This window comes from Lissotriton helveticus, chromosome 6, assembly GCF_964261635.1.
Source record: "Lissotriton helveticus chromosome 6, aLisHel1.1, whole genome shotgun sequence".
Lineage (NCBI taxonomy): Eukaryota > Metazoa > Chordata > Amphibia > Caudata > Salamandridae > Lissotriton > Lissotriton helveticus.
This window is the reverse complement of record NC_136067.1, coordinates 519773435-519795808: the sequence shown is the minus strand read 5'-3', so window position 1 is coordinate 519795808 and position 22374 is coordinate 519773435. Positions and strand designations below refer to the sequence as shown.

The 22374-nt window shown below is 45.7% G+C and overlaps 1 protein-coding gene across 4 annotated transcripts in view; it reads right to left on the bottom strand.

Annotated features, from left to right (window-relative positions):
• The window catches only part of ZNF451 (zinc finger protein 451), a 776596-nt gene that overhangs the window by 447378 nt on the left and 306844 nt on the right, over window positions 1-22374 (bottom strand). For all 4 annotated transcript variants that reach the window (XM_078647977.1, XM_078647979.1, XM_078647978.1 and 1 more), the window contains exon 8: window positions 21374-21521. In XM_078647977.1, the coding sequence (XP_078504103.1) occupies window positions 21374-21521 (148 nt within the window). The remainder of the gene's footprint in view (window positions 1-21373; window positions 21522-22374) is intronic.

The window sequence follows — 22374 nt, the reverse complement described above, 5'->3', positions numbered from 1 at the left end:
AAGAGACTAGGGACATCTCTGCGGGACTCCAACCACCTTGGGCACCCAACTCCTCCCCGGGGCTACACTAGCCATCTGCCTGGGCGGTGCACCATTGGGTGCAGCGTTCACCTTATTGGGACACTTAGGATCCTGGTAGAAGTGGCCCACCTGACCACGACCAAAACAAGTCTTGGGACCCCTCTGAACAGGCTTGTGTCGGGCCCCGGGTTTACTAGTTAGTGGGAGGCTGGGAACCCTTGCCTTGGTTCCCTTGGGGATTACTTTGGGGCCCGTTCTGGAACTGTTCCCCTTTCCCCCCAATCTTCTGCTAGGGACCCTGCCCAACTTTGGTACAGTCTCCCACATTACCCATGTGGACCCTGGCACTGACCCAGAGGTCCGCCGCCACAGCAAGTTTCCTGGGCTCAGTCAGCTTACTGTCAAATCAAGTACTGGCGTAGCTCTGGAAAACAATTACTGGACAAGTGCTCCCATGCAATCAAATCACAGAGCTCCTTAAAATCATTTACTTTGCAACCCTTCACCCAATGATCCAATGCTCTGCAAAACAAACACACATACTCCACCCAGGTATTAGACTCCAGCTTCTTGCAATTCCTAAATTTCTGCCTATAAAGCTCTGGGTTGTCAATCCATACCTGGCTATTAAGGCTTCCTTCATGGGGGCATAGGACATCTGATCCTCTTTGGGCAGGTCTAACAAGATGTCCCTCCATTCACTGACAAAGCAGCCCCACAACCCCACTCTCCAGTCTCTCTCAGAGATTCTATGGGACGTCATGGTTAACTCATAAGCCTTTGACCACTGCCCAATGTCCTCATGCTTTATAAAGTCCTTCATCACATTTTTGGTAGTGTATACTTTTCCTTCTACAGGAACTGATGGTGCGCTGCCACCAGAGGGAGTCATCTCTAAGCGCTTTGCTTCCATCTCCAGCTCCCTCATCACTCTTACGCTCTAAAAGCATCTTCTTCTCTTCCATGGCTAACCTCTTATTTTCTAACTCCAATTTCTTACTTTCTATGTCATTTTGACTCCCCACTTTGAGCTCGGTTAGTTCCATCTCATGCACTCTGCTTTTCTCCCTGTCCTCCAACTCTTCTGGGGATGGGCCTTTTGAAGAAACACTGCTGCCAACCCTGGAAGGCACTATCCCCCCAGCCAGGCCCAATGGTCCCTCCAGCTGCCCATCTAAATTATCTGCCTCCTCCCTAGGCTCTTCAGGATGCTCACTGGCATTCCTAGATTCCAACCAGGCCTTCAGCACCTTTTGGTATTCCTCCTTCCTGGTGAAACCTCTTATAGAGATTTACAATTTCTTGCAAACAGCTTTGAGGGGTGGCACAGTGTAGGTATCAACCCTCTTCTTCAAACTCAATATCCACAGAAGCAATGGATCCCACTTTGCTCATGGTAAAAAAGATTGGCAGTTCTCGAAAAATAGAAGTTCCTTAGAAAAAGTTCTACCAAAATGTATGTGGTTGCATATTGGTCTGCACTCCCTAGTAGTGTACACCAATCACTGTATATAAATCACAAATACAAGTCCAAATCCCACCGCTGCCACCAATGTTAGAAATTGGGGTCTCTAGTTGGCAATGGTTTGCACCTTTGTCCAAATAGGGACCCTTGCTTCTAGTCAGGGAAAAGGGGATACACTCCTAAAATAGCCCCTGCTCACCCCATTGGTAGCTTGGCATGAGCAGATAGGCTTATTTCAGAGGACTTATAAACACATACAGTAACACAGTGAAAACACTACAAATGCACACCACACCAGTTTAGAAAAATAAGTAATCTTTATCTAAACCAACACAAGACCAAACAACAAAAATCCACAAAACAGTATAAAAAATAAGGCTCTTAAATGATAGAAATAGTTCAGTTCAATGCAAGTTGTAAATGCAACACTTTTCTCCACAAAGTACCTTAGATGTGTCGCACAAATCAAACAAAAGGGTCACAGGGAAGATGATGAGTCAGTTCCTTGCTTCGGGGGAGGCGATGCGTGTGTTCCTTACTGCAGCTCAGGGGGGGGGCAATGCGTCTTTTCCTTACCAGAGAGGAGGCGATACGTCTGTTTCTTGTCTAACATGGTCGATATGAGGTTTTGTTCTTTTTACCTCTTAAACAAATTACAACTTGTCCACAATAGACCTTGTAGTCTTTACCTCCATCTTGGGATGACACTACACCAAGACCCCCTGAAACTTCAAGCGCTTCAAATCTGATCACTTTTAAGACACTGTATCTAATGCACCAAACACCCAAAGAACTGGAACTAAGGTTCCTCCAGGAGAATCCCAAGCCTCGCCAAACACAAGACAGTTTCAACTTCAATATTTCTCTACAAATTAAACAACCACAAGTTAAGAAATCATAATGGAAAAGTATGCCTCTCTCACTCCAAGCCAGCAAACTTTAGAACTCCTACCATTTAACTAAAGAAAAAAAAATGAAACCTCTGTAGGGCCATGGAAAATCCGAGGTGGAAGCTGCTACTTTTCGAGTGCCAGGTCGTGAGAAGCCTTCTGAAGGTCAAAAGGTCTTCAGTCGGCCGCAGGCGGATGGGGAGGGTGTTCCATGTCTCGGCGGCGAGGTGGGAGAATGATCTGCCGCCGGCAGTCAGTCTTCGGATGCGGGGGACGGTGGCGAGGGCGCAGTCTGTGGAGCGAAGCTGGCGGGTGGGGGTGTAGAGGCTGAGTCGGCTGTTGAGGTACGTTGGTCTGGTGTTGTGGAGTGAATTGTGTGCATGGGTGAGGAGTTTGAAGGTTATCCTCTTGTTGATAGGGAGCCAGTGTAGGTCTCTCAGGTGGGGTGTGATGTTGCTGCGGGAAGGCATGTCGAGGATCAGGCGTGCGGAGGCGTTCTGGATGCATTGAAGCAGTTTCAGGATTTTGGCCGGGGCTCCTGCGTAGAGTGCGTTTTCGTAGTCCAGCCTACTGCTGACGAGGGCCTGGGTGACCATCCTTCTTGTTTCGATGGGGAGCCACTTGAAGATCCTGTGAAGCATGCGGAGGGAGTTGAAGCAGGAGGAGTAGACGGCGTTGACCTGCTTCGTCATGGAGTGGGTAGAGTCGAGGATGACCCATAGGTTGCGTGCGTGGTCGGTGGGTGTTGGGGGTGTTCCTAGTGCAGTCGGCCACCAGGAGTCGTCCCAGGCCGAAGGGGATCCGAGGATGAGGACCTCAGTCTTGTCCGAGTTCAGCTTCAGTCGGCTGTTCATCATCCAGTCGGCGACGGCCTTCATTCCTTCGTGGTGGTTGGTTTTGGCGGTGTGGGGGTCCTTGGTGAGGGAGAGAATCAGCTGGGTGTCGTCGGCGTAGGAGATGATGTTGAGGTTGTGTTGTCTTGCGACGTGGGCGAGTGGTGCCATGTAGACGTTGAACAACGTTGGGCTGAGGTGTGGTAAATAAATAAATAATACCCTATTTTTGACTAGGCATATAGCATAACAGATAGCTCAATAAATAAGAGTCAAGATTCGAGGTAGTAGGAGTTTCTGCAGGTTTATTACAGCATAAAGGACAGGATCAGGACAACCTGCATAGGAACAGAATGGCAGGGCTAGAGTGGCCCGGCAGCTGCCGGGGCTGGGTCTGGGATGAGCGCGCTAACTTTTAATAACAATACATGAGCATTTATACATAGCGCGAACACATAGCATTACATTGCAGTAGGCGTAGCAGTGGGTGGAGCAGAAGGCGTGACGCGTAGCAGTCGCGAAAGATAACAGTAAAAGTGGGTGTAACTGGGCGTATACATAGACATGTGGTGCAAACGTAACAGAATATGTCATGAATGGGCGGAATCATTGGAGGGGGCTACCTAAGGAGCCGGGACCTCTAACCTAATGGTGCGCGTAAACTGGCAATGACGTATTACTAGGAGAAGCTGGGGGCTATGAACTCTGTGCTAGGAGCAGAGACTAGAGTCTGGAGGGTCGGAGCGACTTGTACCTAAACCCTATCTAGTATCTGATGTTTAGGGAACATGTTGATATAAACTAGAAGTCATGAGGGGAAAAGCTAACTGACTCTAAGACTGGAGCATGCATTATTCTACATGTAGTGCGTGATGAAGAATACTAAATGACCATTAAATACAGTATTTCTCTAACATGGAGACGAGAAGGCTAGACAATGACGGAAACTATTGATGCAGTTCAGTAGCTTAGGAATGCAGGGAAGGAGGACTGAACTGATAACTGGAACTATAACATACTTTTGGCAGACTCAGAGGCAGAACCAAGCTGCACCGGGCACTGCGAGGCAGGAAGTAAGTGAAGGGTCGAGGATACAGGTGGGGGCTGTATCGCTCCTCAGCGAGGCTTTTAGGAGACAGGAGCTGAATCTGATGTCCAGGCCCTGTTGAGGCCTGGAAACGGGAACTTTATAATGAAATAACGTGCACACTGGAAAACGTGGCAACGTAACTTTACATAGGCCTGATATTCGTAGTATTCACGAGGACTGGAAACTGGCATACCAGAGGTGGACACAACTATAATTGCGTCATTAATCGGACATGGGGAATAACATATGCATATTGGTCATGCACACATAACATATGATGGATGAGGCGTAGGGACACAGAACATGGCAAAATTTACTTTTCCACATTCCCTCCTTGTCACTACGTTTCCATCAGGAAACATCAATATTCATGATACCATCTATCATTTCATACAGTATCATTTGCTCGTCTCGAATTGTCTTGGAACGGGATTTAGAACGGGGCTTGGGACTAGGAATACAAGAGGTAGCGCAAATGCCGCAAATCGCAGGGCCACATTGTATACAGAGGCAGCAGCTAAATATGATCGCTACTGCAATACCTAGAAAGGACAGGACTTTCCATCCCCATGCGGAAATTATATTCCAGAACCAACCGGACCATGTCCAGGTGCCTGGATCTTGATGTAACAGATGGGCAATATTATGGAGTCTGGTTATAGCTGAATAAACAGACGGCGCGTTATTTGGAATGAAAATGCAGCAACTAGATCCGAGGACTCTACAGGCCCCGCCCCTATCGGCCAGTATGACGTCAAGGACGAGACGATTCTGTAAAACGACAATTCTCATAAAGGATTGCTCTTCAGTTAAGTTACCTAGAGCGGAGGCAGTCTCATCTACTACAGCTTCAAGGGTTCTTGTTAACCTACGGATTAGCTTACTATTTACAACTGTACCTAAATAAGGGAAAACACCTTTATCTATATCAATGAATTGTTCTGCGGCGGTTTCAGTATAATCGACAATCGGGAGATTTCTCTTGTGTCTAATATGTACTAGGAAGGAATTCCTATGGTAGTCAGGTGGGGCTAGAAAAACAGGTGGCAGTAGGAAGGCAATGTAACAGGTTCCCTCCCAATCGAGGGGCAGACGAACATATGCAGTTTGACCACAAACAAAATAAGAATGACGTGAGGCTTTAAAAATAGATTTCCCACTGTCACTATACTGGATAACAGTAGTACATTCACTATGGCCTACTTGTACAGAACCCTTATTTCGGACACATAATTCGCCTTTGACTGGTAGTACTGAAATAGCAGGTGAGTCTGGAGTAGTATCAGACTGAACATTCAGGACCATGAAATTCGACGAATAATTACCTAAATTATACACTTCATTTTCTAGATCTAAACCTGTTCTGTGGGGGAAACCTTGCTTGTCTGGGAAACATGTACTGTTAAGAAAAGACATATCTGTTGAGGATGACGCTAACGTGGACCATGCTCCACATGAACCATTATGTGAAAATGGATAAGGAAAAAGTGGCAGAACTCCCCTCGGTGTCTGGAAAGGGGGGAGTCGACCACACACCCAACAATTAGTGGTATTGCTGGTCTGGTGTGAATAATGTAACATACGGATAAATGTGTTGTTACGCATAGCGAGGCGGTATGAATATTCGTGAGGAGGCAGATCACTAAACGTGTGCTCTACTGTAGCATTAGCAGACTTATTTACATGAGGAACTGGAAAATATAGGAAAAAGGCATAACTGGTGCAGGAAATCATTATGCTGATGAATAATATGAAACTTAGAAAAACGATACATTGAATTGAACTTTGACTGACTCTCTCACTATGGGGGTCTATTTTATACATGTCAGAAACAGTCTAACCGTTTCACCTAGGGGAGGACTTATACAATCAAACTGACTGACTTATTTTACTAGACCTGAGCTTTAACTTATACTCCTGTTGCGGAGTTTTCTCTAACAGGGAAGGGGTTGTGTCAATGTCTTTTGCGGGACAGTCCTTTAAAACAATGTCTTGGCAGTCTTTAAAATCCTGGGAATCCTTGGAAATGTTTTTAGAAACCGGTTTCAATCCATTGAAAAGTTTTACATGAGAAAGGTGGACCCACCCCTTCCTGCCTTCCAGCTTGACGGCAGTTCGGGTGGTCAAGAGGACCTGACGTGGCTCCTTCCAACGAGGCTCCAGCGGACTTGATCTGTCAAAATTTCGGACCATCACAAGGGAACCTGGAACGATTTCATGCGGTGCCACCTCGGTATTGTCTGGAAAGGCGGCAGCAACCTGTGAACGACATGAGTTGAGGGCAGACATCAAGGAAGCTAGGTAATCTGTCAACATATTACATGAAACATCGGTAATACTTCGGGGTCTAGGAGTACCCCACATGTTAGGGGGGCGGCCGAATACGACCTCATACGGGGACAGACCTGATCTGGAATGTGCGACCATACGCATATAAAATAAAGCGACTGGCAGAGCTACTAGCCAGTCCACACCTTTTTCTTTACAGACTTTTGCAATACGGATTTTCAGGGTCTGATTATGTCTCTCGACTAGACCGGCTGCTTCGGGATGGCGTACACAATGGAACTTCCACTGGTACCCTAACAAAAGGGAAACGTGCTTCATGAGTTCAGATGAGAATGGCTGACCGTTATCAGAATATACGACTCTAGGAAGTCCATACCTAGGGAAAAATTCACGAACCAACTGCTTGGCAGTGGTCGCGGCTGTGTAATCTGGGACTGGATATGCTTCTGTCCACCTGGACAAAGCGCATACAACTACAAGGACATACTTGAAACCTCGACATCGCTCCATTTGAATATAATCCATCTGGAGGACCTCAAAAGGGTGGTCAGGGGGCTGGAAACCACCTTGTTCCACCGGGACACTTTTACCTGGATTAAACTGACAACATATCATACAGGTACGGACTTTCTGCTTGGCTGCAGCTCGTAAATGCTTGTTGAACCAAATGTTCTGGATACTGTCTAACATAGCTTTTTCTCCTAAATGTGCTGGACTATGTGCGGTATTGATAATGACTTGAACCATAGAGTCGGGGAGAAACCATGTGGCTCTACCCTTCGTTAACCATCCTTGATCTGTCTGGACCCCTCCTTGTTCAGACCATTTCTTGATTTCTTCGGGAGTAGCATGTAACTGGATATCTATGACATCTTGAGTAGGGTCCTTAACTGTCATACATGTAGTCGGATCTGGAGTATGTGTCTGATTAACTGGAATGTCTAGAGTCTGTGCTGTAAGCTTGGCTGTGCGGTCTGCTAGATCGTTACCTTGGGAAATAATGTCAGTAACTTTCGTATGTGTTTTGCATTTCATGATAGCAACGGATGTCGGTAAATGTATGGCATCTAACAGGGCTTGAATAAGGAGACCATGCTGAATCTTGGTTCCATGAGAAGTCATGAAACCTCTCTCCTGCCAGAGCACTCCGAAGTCGTGTACAACTCCAAATGCGTAACGTGAATCTGTGTAAACATTAACTTTTAAGTTCTTGGCGTGTATACAGGCTTGTGTCAGAGCAACTAGCTCTGCTGCTTGAGCGGACAGGGTGTCAATACGGTGTGTTTCAATAACTTCGGTGTCGGTAGTCACTGCATACGCGGCGACTAGTTCTCCTGTACTAGTTCTCATACATGAACCATCCACATAGAGTGTCAGATCGGGATCTGGTAACGGAATGTCTGTCAGGTCTTGTCTTGGCTTTGTCGTATTGTTAACTACTTCCACACAGTCATGTGGATCAGGGTTCAAACTGACTGATGGTAACAGTGTAGCAGGATTCAGAACGTTGCAGCGTCTAATTTCTATGTGTGGCTGGAACAGAGTCAATTCATAACCTGTTAAACGTGCAATTGTCAAGTGCTGAGTTTGTGTTCGGTTTAAAAGAACTTCCACGGAATGTGGGACTTGTACTGTCAGGGAATGTCCTAAAACTATGGAATCACTTTGTCTGATAGCTAGTGCGGTGGCTGCAACTGACTTGAGGCATGCAGGCAACGCCTGGGCGACTGGATCTAGTGTGCTCGAAAAATAAGCACAGGGCTTGGATTGTCCTGCTTGATCTTGTGTGAGAACAGATAATGCTGTACCTCCCCGTTCAGTAACGAAAAGTGTAAAAGGCTTACTGTAGTTCGGTGTAGCTAGAACTGGAGCTTGGCATAGGGCTTTCTTTAACTCGTTGAAACTAAGTGTATGTTCAGATGTCCAAGGGAGGACAGTCGATACGGCTGCCTCCTGTGTCGTTAACTGTATCAGTGGCTTGGCTAGAAATGCATACTGGGGAGTCCATTGTCTACAATAAGAAGTAAGGCCGATAAAAGCACGTACCTCCTTCTGGGTTCTGGGCTGGGGAAGACTCGCTATTAACTGGATACGGTCGGGTGTCAACTGCCTACCCCTCTTGGACAGCAAGTGTCCTAAGTATACCACTTGCTGGACACAGAATTGAAGCTTCGAAGGTGACACCTTGTGCCCCATCTCGGCTAGGAAATACAGAACTGTAAGTGATGCTCGCTCGCATGCACGTTCAGAACGGGCTGTGATCAGTAAATCATCGACGTACTGGAGCAGGGCAGTGTCAGTTGGCATATGAATGTTATCTAGTTGTCTCTTGAGTGCTTGACTGTAAATACTAGGGCTTTCTGTGAAACCTTGAGGAGCGCGTGTGAACATATAGCTCCTTCCATTTAAACAAAATCCGAAAAGAAACTGGCTGTCTGGATGAATTGGAACACTAAAAAATGCATTCTTGAGGTCTATGACAGTGAAGAACATGGCTTCGGAATCAATAGCAGTTAACAGGGAAGAGATATCTGGGACAACTGGGTACTGAGGAATAATACATTTATTAAGCTCTCGTAAATCAATCACTAATCGATATACTGGGGGTGCATTTGGATCAGTACGTTTCATGACTGGAATGATCGGAGAATTACATACATTGGAGTCAGTTTCTACAACTACTCCTTGTGCCATGAGCTCGTCAATAATTTTGGATAAGGCTGCTACAGCCTCAGGTGGCAATCTGTACTGTCTGATTCGTGGTAACACTACACCTGGCTTGAGAGTCACACGATAGGGTGTGATTTGCATATAACCTACATCTGTTGGACCTTGTGCCCATAGATGCTGCGGAACATTAGACAGTCTCGAATCAAAATCTCGTAATACATAGTGACCCTTGAAGTCACGTAGGAACAGACGTATTCCCTCTGGGGAACAGCAAATAACTGCACCTAACTCTTTCAATGTCTTAATGCCTAACAGATTTTCTGGACATGACTTAGTAAGTAACAGATCAGTAGTGCGGGACAATGGACCTACTTCTAGAGTAACTGGCTTTGAAATCTCATTAACTATTGGTTTTCCTGAAAATCCAAGGGAAACATTTCTAGAGCCTGAGAGCGGAGCCCCTGGAACTTCGGCATGATTAATTGTGGTCCTACTTGCCCCTGTATCGATCAAAAACTTTCTGTCTTTCCCTAATACTTGACTGTGAACATAGGGACCTTCTTGATCTACAGGTATCTCGATGAGAGGCAAGCCTACCTCCCTCTCTAGGCTGTTTCATGAATATGGCTGATACTCTGGATACTCGGACTGTGCATACTGGTACATCTGCGATGTAACATGCTGTGTTGCAGCAATAGGCTGCGGTACTGTAACTGTCTGCTGTGCATTCTGTGACTGAGGAATCTGTGAAACTTGTTCTTGTCTCGGCGGACGTGGTCTTTCTTTAGTCTTACCAGTAGCTATGTTGTGTTTCAGAACTGCACACTCGTTTATAAAATGACCTGGCTGTTTACAATAATTGCAGTTCCCTTTAACGGGAGCTGCAGGATGACTGGCTTGATTCGGACCCCTCTTCTGACTGTCTTGAGGAACAGATTGTGCAACTAGTACTTTCATTTTCGTGTCTTTCATACGTTTTCTCTCGTGTTCTTGCTCTTCCCTAATTCTATTCTGGTGGTACTGAAGCATCTGGAGCATCTGGGACGGAGTATTTGCTTGCCAGGTGCTTTCGACTTTCAAAACTCGATTTTTAATTTGAGGACTTGAATTCTCGACTAATTTAGTAACGAAAAGGTGAGGGTATGACTCACTACTTGTCTTGAGACCACTGTTGATACTGAAACATTTTTCAAACCTAGAATAAAAATCACTAATATCTTCATCTTGTTTCTGTTTACAGGCTGAGATTGCATCCCAGTCTTCTTTTCTCGTTGTCAATAATCGGGGTAAAACTTGAATCAATAATTCTGGTAATTCTCTACATTTATCTCCAAGACCGGTACCTGGTACTCGAGCCTTGTCTTCAGCTTCTAGAGCTGTCCAATCGATCTTTTTCTCTCCCACCTCCCATTCTTTTTCCTTTAACTTTTCATACACCCCTGCGGGTAACAGGACCTTTAACATTTTAATGATATCTGGGTAAGTGTATTCTCCCATACGGAGCATGTCTTTTAATTCTCTATGGAACCCCGCTGGATCTTTGTCATGACAGGTAATTAATTTCTTCATTTCAAGAAGTTCCATCTTTGATATTGGAGTGTATACAAACACTCGTTGCATTTCGCCACCCGCCCCTTGGACTGGGTGGACTTCTCGTAACGGATTCTGTCTGTCTATGTAAAACGGTTTACTTTCTGGGGGTGAGACATGAACAAAATGCGGGTTCAAGAACGTTCTATATTTGTGACGCTGTTCTAGAATGACACTAATTAAATCGGTACCTAGACCTCTCCATTTGTACTGGAGTAACTCGTTCAGGACATCATGTAACGGGCCTGGATCAGAGTGTTGACCCTCATACAGAGTAATGAGGTGCTGGATCATATACATTCCCACCAGTCGCTGCTCGGCTGGGGGCAGTTTCAGAAACATTTGTGCCACTATTTCGTCTGGAAAAGTGGTAGAATCAGTAATCCATCGGACTGCTGATCGGGCTAGTTCTTGTTCATGCATGGTACTTAATTCACTATAACCGATTCGTGATTTCAGAATATGATCAGTAGCTTGAAATACTTGTTCTAGAGAACCTTGTTCTGGTGCTGAATGATGAAAAATAGACTTGTGTTCTAGGCGTAAATGGCGGTCTGGAAATCTAGATTTTCCTACATACGCTATTCTGGCGGGATTCTCGTCTTCTTCTTCAGGATCAGAGATACTTTCTTTCTCGCTTACTTGTGCTGCTTTACGTTGTTCGTGTATCTTTATTATTTCTTTACGGATTTTCTTGTACATACTCTCCATAGCACCGACGGTCTTGTGCTTACCCTCGGCTATATTATCACTCCACCTTGTCAGGATTCTCATTTCGGCGGAATCTTTAGACGGGTAGTCTTGTTCTCTTATTAGACAATTGATCAGGAACTTTAATATCATGAGCTGGATCTCGGCTTTCCTTTGAGACATAGTCTCGCTAATACTTTCTGGATCATCCCCTGTACGGATGAAACGATATATTCTGTCTAGATCTTCTTTCATATTCGGTAAGGTGACTAGATACTCGGCCACCTTTCTTACGCGGAATGAATATAAAACCATATTATCCTCGCCTGGGACTGGATCATAGCAACATTCGGCAAGGGATTTTCTTATTTCTGCAACAGACTGATACCTAGGCGTACGCTGTAATGCTTGTGCATGTAATTCGGCTAACGTTAAACGCTTGTGTGGCGGCGGGGTTTGAGGAGGACCTCCTCCTGCGGCCCCTAAACTGGAATCATCAACTGACGCTTTTCGTCCTGGCAGGGTCGGTAATTGTAACGTGGGCTGGACTTGTATGGCGGGCTGACCCGGGGGAGCTGTTAAGGGTACCCCGGTGTCTGGAGGAGCAGGAATTACCTGATTTACAGGGACTGGCGGAGCGCGAACAGGATTTGCATATTCTGGGACTGTGTCGTCCAAATAGGACGAAATAAAAATATCAGCTGCGGTCGGTTTGTGACGTAGCTTGGTCGGAACTAATGGTGGCGGGAAATTACTGGATGCCTCTGGGGTCGCTTTTGGCAAGCCCTCGGCAAGAAGAGGATACATACCCTTAATGAGGGCATGCCTCTGTCTGTCTAACTGTTCGGCTTTGACTTGTTCACCTATCTCGATTAATTCTCTTTCTTGGGCTCGTTCTTGGGATTCTCTACTTAACTCTGACTTTCTGACTTCCTTTTCCGTTCTTCTATGCGCTTCTTTACGCCATAACTCGATGGCATCTTTCTGTGACTGTCTGGCTTTCTTTTTCCATAATGCTTCTTCTACTCGCATGATACATTCGGCATCCCATGTACCCGATACGGGCCATCTATACTTTTCTTCTAACTGTTTGGTGTACTCTACCCATAAATCTAGATACAATATGGCGCTTATGCCATGTTTCTGATACATAAAATGACCTGGACTGTCCCTAGGCGGAACAGGAACTGCTGCTTCCAGCAGACCCTTTCTAGTTTTTAACTGACGTAACTTGGAAAATATAGGCATGACTGAACTGTAATCTGGACACAATACAATACACAATAAACACGAAATCACGTCACACTCATACCACAATATTACAATACATGAAGAACATTATAAATAACAGTTTGAACAGAATATTACCTGAAATACTGAGAACAGAAATACAAGAATTTTCTCGAGAACGGAACAGACTAGAGTTACTGGATGCACTGCTATAACAGTACGGAACATACCGGTCCCATAAAGGGACGCATCAAGACCCGTATCCACCTAGGTGAACACTTCGTTTGTGAGTCTGGGCACCACCAACCCACGGACCAGGAGTCAATTTAGATTGGTCCTGTCTAGATACTACCCCAGCAATGGTACTCACCGGGCAGCACGGAACGGAAGGCCTTGGACTGGACTGGACTGCTACGACGACGGACTTCGGACTTCAGTTACGGGTGGGCCTCCGGATACCTCGGACCTTGGACTCTCGGCTTGGGCTCTGGTCGGGACTCGCCGCGTTCCTCCACCGTCTCGTTCGGATGCTGGACCGCCTCCTCCGTCTCCTCCGTGGGCCTGAGGGATACTTGGAGCAGAAATATCTGCCAGTGCACGGTATGGTTCCGTCACGACTGCAGAGGGTCAGGGGGTCGGCGTGGCTTCACCGACGCGTGGGGAAAGGGCAAGTCCCTATTCGGGCGCCATTATGTGGTAAATAAATAAATAATACCCTATTTTTGACTAGGCATATAGCATAACAGATAGCTCAATAAATAAGAGTCAAGATTCGAGGTAGTAGGAGTTTCTGCAGGTTTATTACAGCATAAAGGACAGGATCAGGACAACCTGCATAGGAACAGAATGGCAGGGCTAGAGTGGCCCGGCAGCTGCCGGGGCTGGGTCTGGGATGAGCGCGCTAACTTTTAATAACAATATATGAGCATTTATACATAGCGCGAACACATAGCATTACATTGCAGTAGGCGTAGCAGTGGGTGGAGCAGAAGGCGTGACGCGTAGCAGTCGCGAAAGATAACAGTAAAAGTGGGTGTAACTGGGCGTATACATAGACATGTGGTGCAAACGTAACAGAATATGTCATGAATGGGCGGAATCATTGGAGGGGGCTACCTAAGGAGCCGGGACCTCTAACCTAATGGTGCGCGTAAACTGGCAATGACGTATTACTAGGAGAAGCTGGGGGCTATGAACTCTGTGCTAGGAGCAGAGACTAGAGTCTGGAGGGTCGGAGCGACTTGTACCTAAACCCTATCTAGTATCTGATGTTTAGGGAACATGTTGATATAAACTAGAAGTCATGAGGGGAAAAGCTAACTGACTCTAAGACTGGAGCATGCATTATTCTACATGTAGTGCGTGATGAAGAATACTAAATGACCATTAAATACAGTATTTCTCTAACATGGAGATGAGAAGGCTAGACAATGACGGAAACTATTGATGCAGTTCAGTAGCTTAGGAATGCAGGGAAGGAGGACTGAACTGATAACTGGAACTATAACATACTTTTGGCAGACTCAGAGGCAGAACCAAGCTGCACCGGGCACTGCGAGGCAGGAAGTAAGTGAAGGGTCGAGGATACAGGTGGGGGCTGTATCGCTCCTCAGCGAGGCTTTTAGGAGACAGGAGCTGAATCTGATGTCCAGGCCCTGTTGAGGCCTGGAAACGGGAACTTTATAATGAAATAACGTGCACACTGGAAAACGTGGCAACGTAACTTTACATAGGCCTGATATTCGTAGTATTCACGAGGACTGGAAACTGGCATACCAGAGGTGGACACAACTATAATTGCGTCATTAATCGGACATGGGGAATAACATATGCATATTGGTCATGCACACATAACATATGATGGATGAGGCGTAGGGACACAGAACATGGCAAAATTTACTTTTCCACAGAGGGATGAGCCTTGGGGTACGCCGTCGATGATCTCGGTGACTTCGGAGCGGAAGGGGGGGGAGGCGGACGCTCTGTGTTCTGCCGGAGAGGAAGGAAGTGTGTAGTAACCAGAGAGGCAGTGGTTAATGAATAAAAGCCTTTATTCATGGAAGTACATCTTTAAAGGTGTACAGCGACCTCCAGCTTCTTCAACTGACTGTCTTCACAGAATCTCTCAGTGATGTCATTCAATGGCATCACCGAGTTCTACAATGAAAGAATGTAATCTCCACAAAGTGGTCCAGTCCAGGGTCTTCTCTTGGATTCCGGCGTCGTAGAGGCTCGTTCGTAGTGTGCGGTGGCAGACCGTGTCTAAGGCAGCAGACAGGTCCAGGAGGATGAGGGCCGTGGTTTCTCTGTTGTCTAGCAGGGGCCTGATGTCATCGGTAGCGGCGATGAGGGCAGTTTCGGTGCTGTGGTTGCTGCGGAACCCGGACTGGGATGGGCCCAGGATGCTGTTCTCCTCGAGGAAGCTGGTCAGTTGTTTGTTGACGGCCTTTTCGATGATCTTCTCCGGGAGCAGGGAGATGGGTCGGAAGTTCTTGAGGTCCGCCTTGGGTTTCTTGAGTAAGGCGTTGATCTCAGCGTGCTTCCAGCTCTCCGGGAAGGTCGCTGTCTCGAAGGAGATGTTGACGGTTTTCCGGAGATGGGGTGCGATGGTCCTGCTGGCTTTGTTGAAGATGTGGTGTGGGCAGGGGTCTTCCGGGGATCCGGAGTGGACGGTGTTCATGATCTTGATGGTGTCATCATCGTTGATGTTGGGCCAGGAGATCAGGCGGTTGGTGCGGGTGGTGGTCATGGGAGAGGGGGTCTCAGTGGTTGCCGGGGTGAGGGTGGCATTGAAGCGGTCGAGGATGTCTGATCTTGCGATGGAAGAAAGTGGCCAGCGAGTCGCACAGGTCTTGTGAAGGTGGGATGTCGTTGGTGTTGGAGCTGGGGTTGGAGAGTTCCTTCACGATGTTAAAGAGCTCTTTGCTGTTGTGTGCGTTGTGGTCTAGGCGGTCTTTGAAGGAGGTCCTTTTGGCGGATCTGATGAGGTGGTGGCGTTCTTGTGGGTGGTGTAGCTTTCAGGTGTTCGTTCACGGATAGGTTAGATTCTACTTTGGCATTTTACTATGCATGCCTTTATCTACTTCATGCTTTCCAGTGCAATGCCCTTGGAATGCCTCTGCACTGTGATTCTTCATAGAATGTTGGGTGGAGGTTGAAAGAAACACACAGTTGGATGGGGCTGAGCTGCCTGCTGGTGGCTCCTGGTGGGTCCTTATTCTTGACTTACTCTTGACAACTTAACATCTTAATAAATACCTCTTGAATACCTCAACTCGGCTGGACTTAGTTACCACATTTTGATGGCGACGAATTGAACTTACCTACGTGTTCAACTCAATATATCAACCACCTTCAATCAAAAATCTATCAGAAACTAAAACTGTCAAGATCTTCAACAAAGAGGCAAGTTATTATAAATTTACATCTATCTTAATCTCCATCTAACTCTAAATATTAATTCTGGCACTGAGACCCACCAGTGACCCTCTCACCGGTCGCCCCCAACTTCTACGTGCCAGATCTATTTTCAATTTGGTCAATAGATGTACTTTCAATTTTGCTTTTAAATTTGCTTCAAGTTCAACTCTACAACAACAGCACCTCAATAATGAAGCTTTTCAAGTCATTCAGTGCCACTATCCAATGTTTTCAACTTGCTGCTTCCTGCCCTGCTGGTACTTTTCCTGCTACATTTACACTATCTCAATATCCAAGGTAAATGTTTTCTATTCAACGCTGTTTAAAGCTACTTTCAACGCTGTTCAACACTACTTACTCAACACAGTATTTTCCTGCTGTATCTAGAGTGTGGCTTACAAGGTAATCTGTGGTTGCCTGTATTTTTGCACCAGTAAGGGTTAAGCGTTTTGTGTGGCGATTGGCACTTTGGTAAAGACATCAAAACAAGAGAAGTACTGTATGTTGCTTTTTTTTGCCTTTTCCTTGGTGTTTATCAAGTGACACTTTTGCTATTTTTGAATCTTACTTACAAACTATTACTCATTCAAGCAACAGAGATTCTCATAAATCGGAAATGTCTACAGCTTTGTTTCTACATTTTGCCTCTTAATTAAACTTGGACTCATCGTGTGTTTGGAAGTGCAGTCGAGTGTCTATGTTTGACATTCAGGGGTTTTGGCATTCATGGACATTGTTTTCAATTTTGTCATCTGTTTGGTTCGTGTGCAGCGTTTGTAGTCAACATCCAGGAGCAGTCTTTCATTTGACTTTCTGCTTTTATTGCATTTTTAATTGCTACCAGGATACTCGGTACTGTGTGTAAACACTGCAAAGTCTCAGCGTTTTTCCTCTAAGTTTACTCACCTTCCTGTATGACGATGTCAGTTGGTTGACAGTTGGTCAGCGGAGATCTTCTTTCCTTCCCGTCTGCCATCCTTCTGATGACGTGCGTGGAATGCATCCAGGAGTTAGCGAAGGTTTTCTGTCACGGTACGTTTTCTCTAATGCTGCAGTCTTCGTTTAGCACACTTTGGCCGTGAGCCATCTGGCGGTGGCGTTACAGCGTGCTGCCATCCTCTTCAAAATCTGCGCTAGTAGTTGGAAGTGAAGCCTATCAGGATCTCGAGACATTTTTGTGTACATCATCTATAACGGAAAGGCTCACCTTATTTATAGCAGCGCCAGTGTGTTTCTTTTGGATGATTCTTTCAGAAGAGTGAGTGGCATTATTTATACCCGTGGACATAAATAAATTACACTGTAAAGGAAGAAATGCCTTTTGACACGTATCAATTCTATGGTGCTACTCGTTTTAAACTAATTTTACAACCAAGTAAGGGTACTTTCAATCTAAAACCACCGTGATGCACAGCATTACGATTAAGGTGCACAAGATCTTCTTTCAAGTACCAGATTTGTCATTTTTATTAACAGACCAACATGATTGCTTTCGTAGCTCAATTTACAGTACACAAGTGTTAATGAAAGGTATTCACTGTCTTACATTATACTGCCATCTAGTGACTTTTGGGGATAGTGAATGGAATAATTTCTTACTGCTTGTTTTCTTTAAATATGGACTTCATGTTGACAAATCGATATGTGACTGCATTTTCAATACCTTACTGTTTAGTATCAATATGCCTATTTTGAAAAGTTTATTTTTTTAACAGTTTACAGGGATTTATTCCGTTTACAGGTTACGCTGTTTCATCCTGTTCTACAATGCACAATATTCAATTCTATTTTCAAGTTGCATGCATGTGTTTTAATTTTATTATCAACGTGCATGCATGTGTGCAGTTTTCCTGTTTTGGGAACGTGCACGTCAATTTATATCAATGTGTATGCATACCAGTAGTATTCTCAGTTTGGGATTACATTGTGGTACTTTGACGTACTCACGCTTATTTTCAAATAGTCACGTTCAAGAGAGTATCTAATGTTTTCAATTTGTGACTTTAAGGATTTCAATTTTTATTGATGAATATCAATATTTCAATGTTTGACCTTCATAGGTTGCCGACGTGGAGAATTCTCCATTTCAATGTTTTTTGTAGGATGTAATTTCTATTGCAGCCTTTCAATGTTTTAATGTTATTCATTAATATTTTCTACAGGTTCTGTTCAGAATCTCAATATTTATTCAATGTGTTTATTAATGCTGTTGAACAGGGTGGTATGAAAGATTTTTATTAGTTCTTTTCACTGCTTCTGTTTGGTATTTCCATATTATACTCAATGTTTCACTTTTTCATACTCTTCTCAGCTGTGGGTGTGTCTTGAGTGATTGTTGGGTTGTTTTATTTTCTGTTCTCTTTCTCGTTATTTTCTGTAGACGGGAATGGAAGCTCTTACTTTTCTTGTGTTCCAGTCTTGCTTCTTGTCTATTCCACGTTTTTGTATTCGTTGGGAAGAAAGGGAAGAATAGTTCCTATTTATCTGTTCCACGTTTTATGTTTTCGTTGGAAGAAAGGGAAGAATAGTTCCTATTTATGTCCTTCTGCTTTTCTGTTTCTCTCCTCTAATCTGAGTGTTCTTTCGCTTTTGCTTTGTCTTGTGTTTACAGTGTGGGATTGTATCTGATCTATTTCCTTTCATATCTTCTCTGTAATTTCTATGCTTCTTGCTGTTCATTCCTTCCTGTCACATCTGTCTGGCCAGTGGGTGTGTCAGTTCGTAATGATCGGTACGCTTTCTTTGATGATCGGTACGCTTTTTATTTCTTTCATGTTCTATGTTCCTATGTTTTGTATTCCTTGGGAAGAAAAGGAAGTATGTTATATTCTACTTTGGCATTTTACTATGCATGCCTTTATCTACTTCATGCTTTCCAGTGCAATGCCCTTGGAATGCCTCTGCACTGTGATTCTTCATAGAATGTTGGGTGGAGGTTGAAAGAAACACACAGTTGGATGGGGCTGAGCTGCCTGCTGGTGGCTCCTGGTGGGTCCTTATTCTTGACTTATACCTGATTAATTATCATCTCAATAAATCTACCTGAAATACCTCAACTCGGCTGGACTAAATTACTACAGGATGCAGGTTTTCTTTTTAGTTTTCGGCAGGTTCGTTTGGAGGCCTGGAGGTCTTTGGTGAACCAGCTGGCTTTCTTGCTAGTGTGGGTGTTGGAGGGCTTCTTGAGGGGGGCGAGGGTGTTGGCGCAGTCGTTGATCCACTGTTTGAGGTTGCGGGCGGTGGTGTCGGGGTCGGTCGGATCTGTGGGTGGGTTCCAGGCGAGGGAGGTGGAAAGCTGGTCTTCGGTGACTTTGCTCCGGCAGCGGCGCGGCATTTGTTGCGTGCAGTGGTGCGTGGTGTGTTTCCCAAAGGTGAAGTGGTTGCAGCGGTGATCGGTCCAGTGGAGCTCGGTGGTGTGGTTGAAGGAGACGTGGTTGAAGGAGACGTGGGAACTTGCGGAGAAGAAGGGGTCAAGCGTGTGGCCGGCGGAGAGTGGATGTAGTGACAAGTTGTCGGAGTCCGAGGTTGTCGATCAGGGTGGAGGAGTTGGTGTCGTTGTTGTTTTCCAGGTGGAAGTTCAGGTCCCCGAGGAGGATGTAGTCCATGGAGGCGAGGGCGTGTGTGCTGACGAGGTCGGTGATGGAGTCGCTCAACTGTGCTTGTGGTCCGGGGGATCTGTAGATGAGGGTTCCTCTGAGGGTGGTGCTGGGATCGGTGAGAATCTGGGGTGAGAATCTGGAAGTGCAGGTGTTCAGCAGTGCTGAGGGTGTCGTCGGTGTTGGTTGAGACTTTGAGAGTGTTCCTGTGTAACATGGCGATTCCTCCTCCTACTCCATTGGTGCGGTCCCTGCGGGTGATCTCATAGCCTTCCGGGATGGCTATGGCGATTTCGGGTGCCGAGGAGGGGTTCAGCCAGGTCTCCGTCAGGAAGGGGCCGTCTGTGGTGTTGGAGTCCAGTAGGTCCCAGAGTTCCACGGCGTGTTTGCGTGCGGAGCGGGTTTTGAGAAGGATGCATCCGAGGTGGTTGGGTTCTTTGGTAGGTGGGTTGGCGGGACGGATACTGGTGAAGCTGCAGTTCCGGCAGGAAAATGGTCCTTGTGTGCACTTCTGGGTGGCTAGGCAGCAGGTGCGTGATCGTCCGGCGTGGAGGGTGCTGGAGTCGTAGCAGAGGCAGGCATTGTGGCGTTTGCGGGGGCCAGGGGTCCTGGCGCTGGGTGTGGTCTAGGCTTCGGTGCGCCAGCGGCTCACCCGCTGCACGGCCGCCATATATGGGGAGGAGGGAGGGAGAAGCAGGCGGAAGGAAGGGGCAGCGAATGGGCAGTCAGGGGGGCGGAGTCGCAAGGGATTCAGTGGAGGGAACGGGAGCGGTGAACGGCACTGGGGCAAGGGCACAGAATCACGGGGGCACAGGGGAGGAAACGGGGCACAGAGCAAGGGGCACAGGGGAAAAAACGGGGCACGGGAAAAAACGTGGCACAGAGCAAGTGGCACAGAGGGAAAAATGTAGAACTGTTTCAGGAAAGGACACAAACACTGGAGATTTCAGTGTCACAGACACACTGATGTACCACTGGTTGAGTGTGCACACAGTGGCTTGTTGGGTCATCAAGAGTAAATCCTGCAGGTGGCTGCACACAAACGGTTAAGGAGTCCTTGAGACACTCAGACAGACACACATGCCCCCAAAGATTGAGCTTTCACTCTGGGGCAGCTGTGAGCAGAGGCTTTAGTGAATCGCACATGTGGACCGTATGCAATGACATCTTCACAGACCGGATTAATGGCAATTGGTTATACTCAGCCAAATGCTACATTCATGAGCCAAACACAGAGCCTGCAACCTGACAGCTGTCGAAGAAAGAGTATGTGGGAGTCTGGTTATACTTCTGCACCAGACGCCAGCCAAGTGAAAGTAGCTACTTGCAGATGTTGCTAAAGACCCCCAAGCACTTTTCTTAGTTCTGTGTGGCACTATTTACGGGAATAAGACAGCCATATACCCTGGAGGCGGCTAAACAGACCCTTCTAGGGGTCTGCCTACACAACAGCACCAAAGACTACACCTGGATATGGCTGCATGTAGATACTCATGGGGCTCACAATTTTTCCTGAAATTTTTAACAAGGAAAATAGATCCGACAGTTGCAATTATTTGTCTTTTTACAAAGTAAGGGACACTTCTTACCTGAAATGGGCAGTTACTTCCACGTCGGAACGCATCACCCTCCGACAAGCGGTACACCTTACTTGGAAAGATACATCTTTGCATAATGATATTAAAATCTTCTTTGCATAGGACGGAAAAGGTACAGGAACCGCTACTCCCTTTTCATCTGAAAAAGAACGTATAATATTAAGGTCTCATTTTCGGCTAACATGTGATCTACAAATTTGACTTCTACAAAACAAATCAACAATTACCAGGTTACAGCTGCAACTTAAATGGGATTAGTTACCTTTTGGTAAGAAAGCTATTTAACTGTAAAAAATAAGTAAAACAATACGAATGTATTTACCATTTTTATAGTAGCGGACAGTGCACTGTATTCTATGGTCAGCATTATGAACTTATAAATCTACCAACATTTTGCTAGCCCATTAAATATCAAGCAGGTCTTCCAAACAATCATAAATGTTTATTAAATCATCATGCTATTTCTAAGAATTACAGACCACTTAAACACCAAACTCAAATATTTCCAACTCTGTTTAAAGACCGGTTGGAATTACATCACTATCCATCTCCTCAGTTCTGAGTATGGTATTTTACAGAAAGGTGATCTCCCCAAGAATTTCATACCTCTAAGCTCAGGAAACCTCAATATGTTACTTTGCAGAGGACCAACTGTTGCATAGCATTATCTCTAATGTTGTTCTACGAACGCACCTATAAAGGACTAGAACAATTGAGTAATATACAAGTCATGTTAAAATTGCCCTGATCTCCCAAATTTTTGATTCCCACAAAACCTAGGACAGCATGTGTTAGTGTGGTGCCAAACTATACAGGAGATCGCTCCCTTTCATTGTTCGGTGTACAAAGTTGTGCAGGTAATTACACACCATATATCATTGCCTCCAACTAGTTATCAGGGTTTGGGTAACCAGTCAGACTGTCTCCAAAAAAGGAACAATTCTCACGGAGAGACTGAGCACCATATTCAGATGTTTACTATACAGTGGATT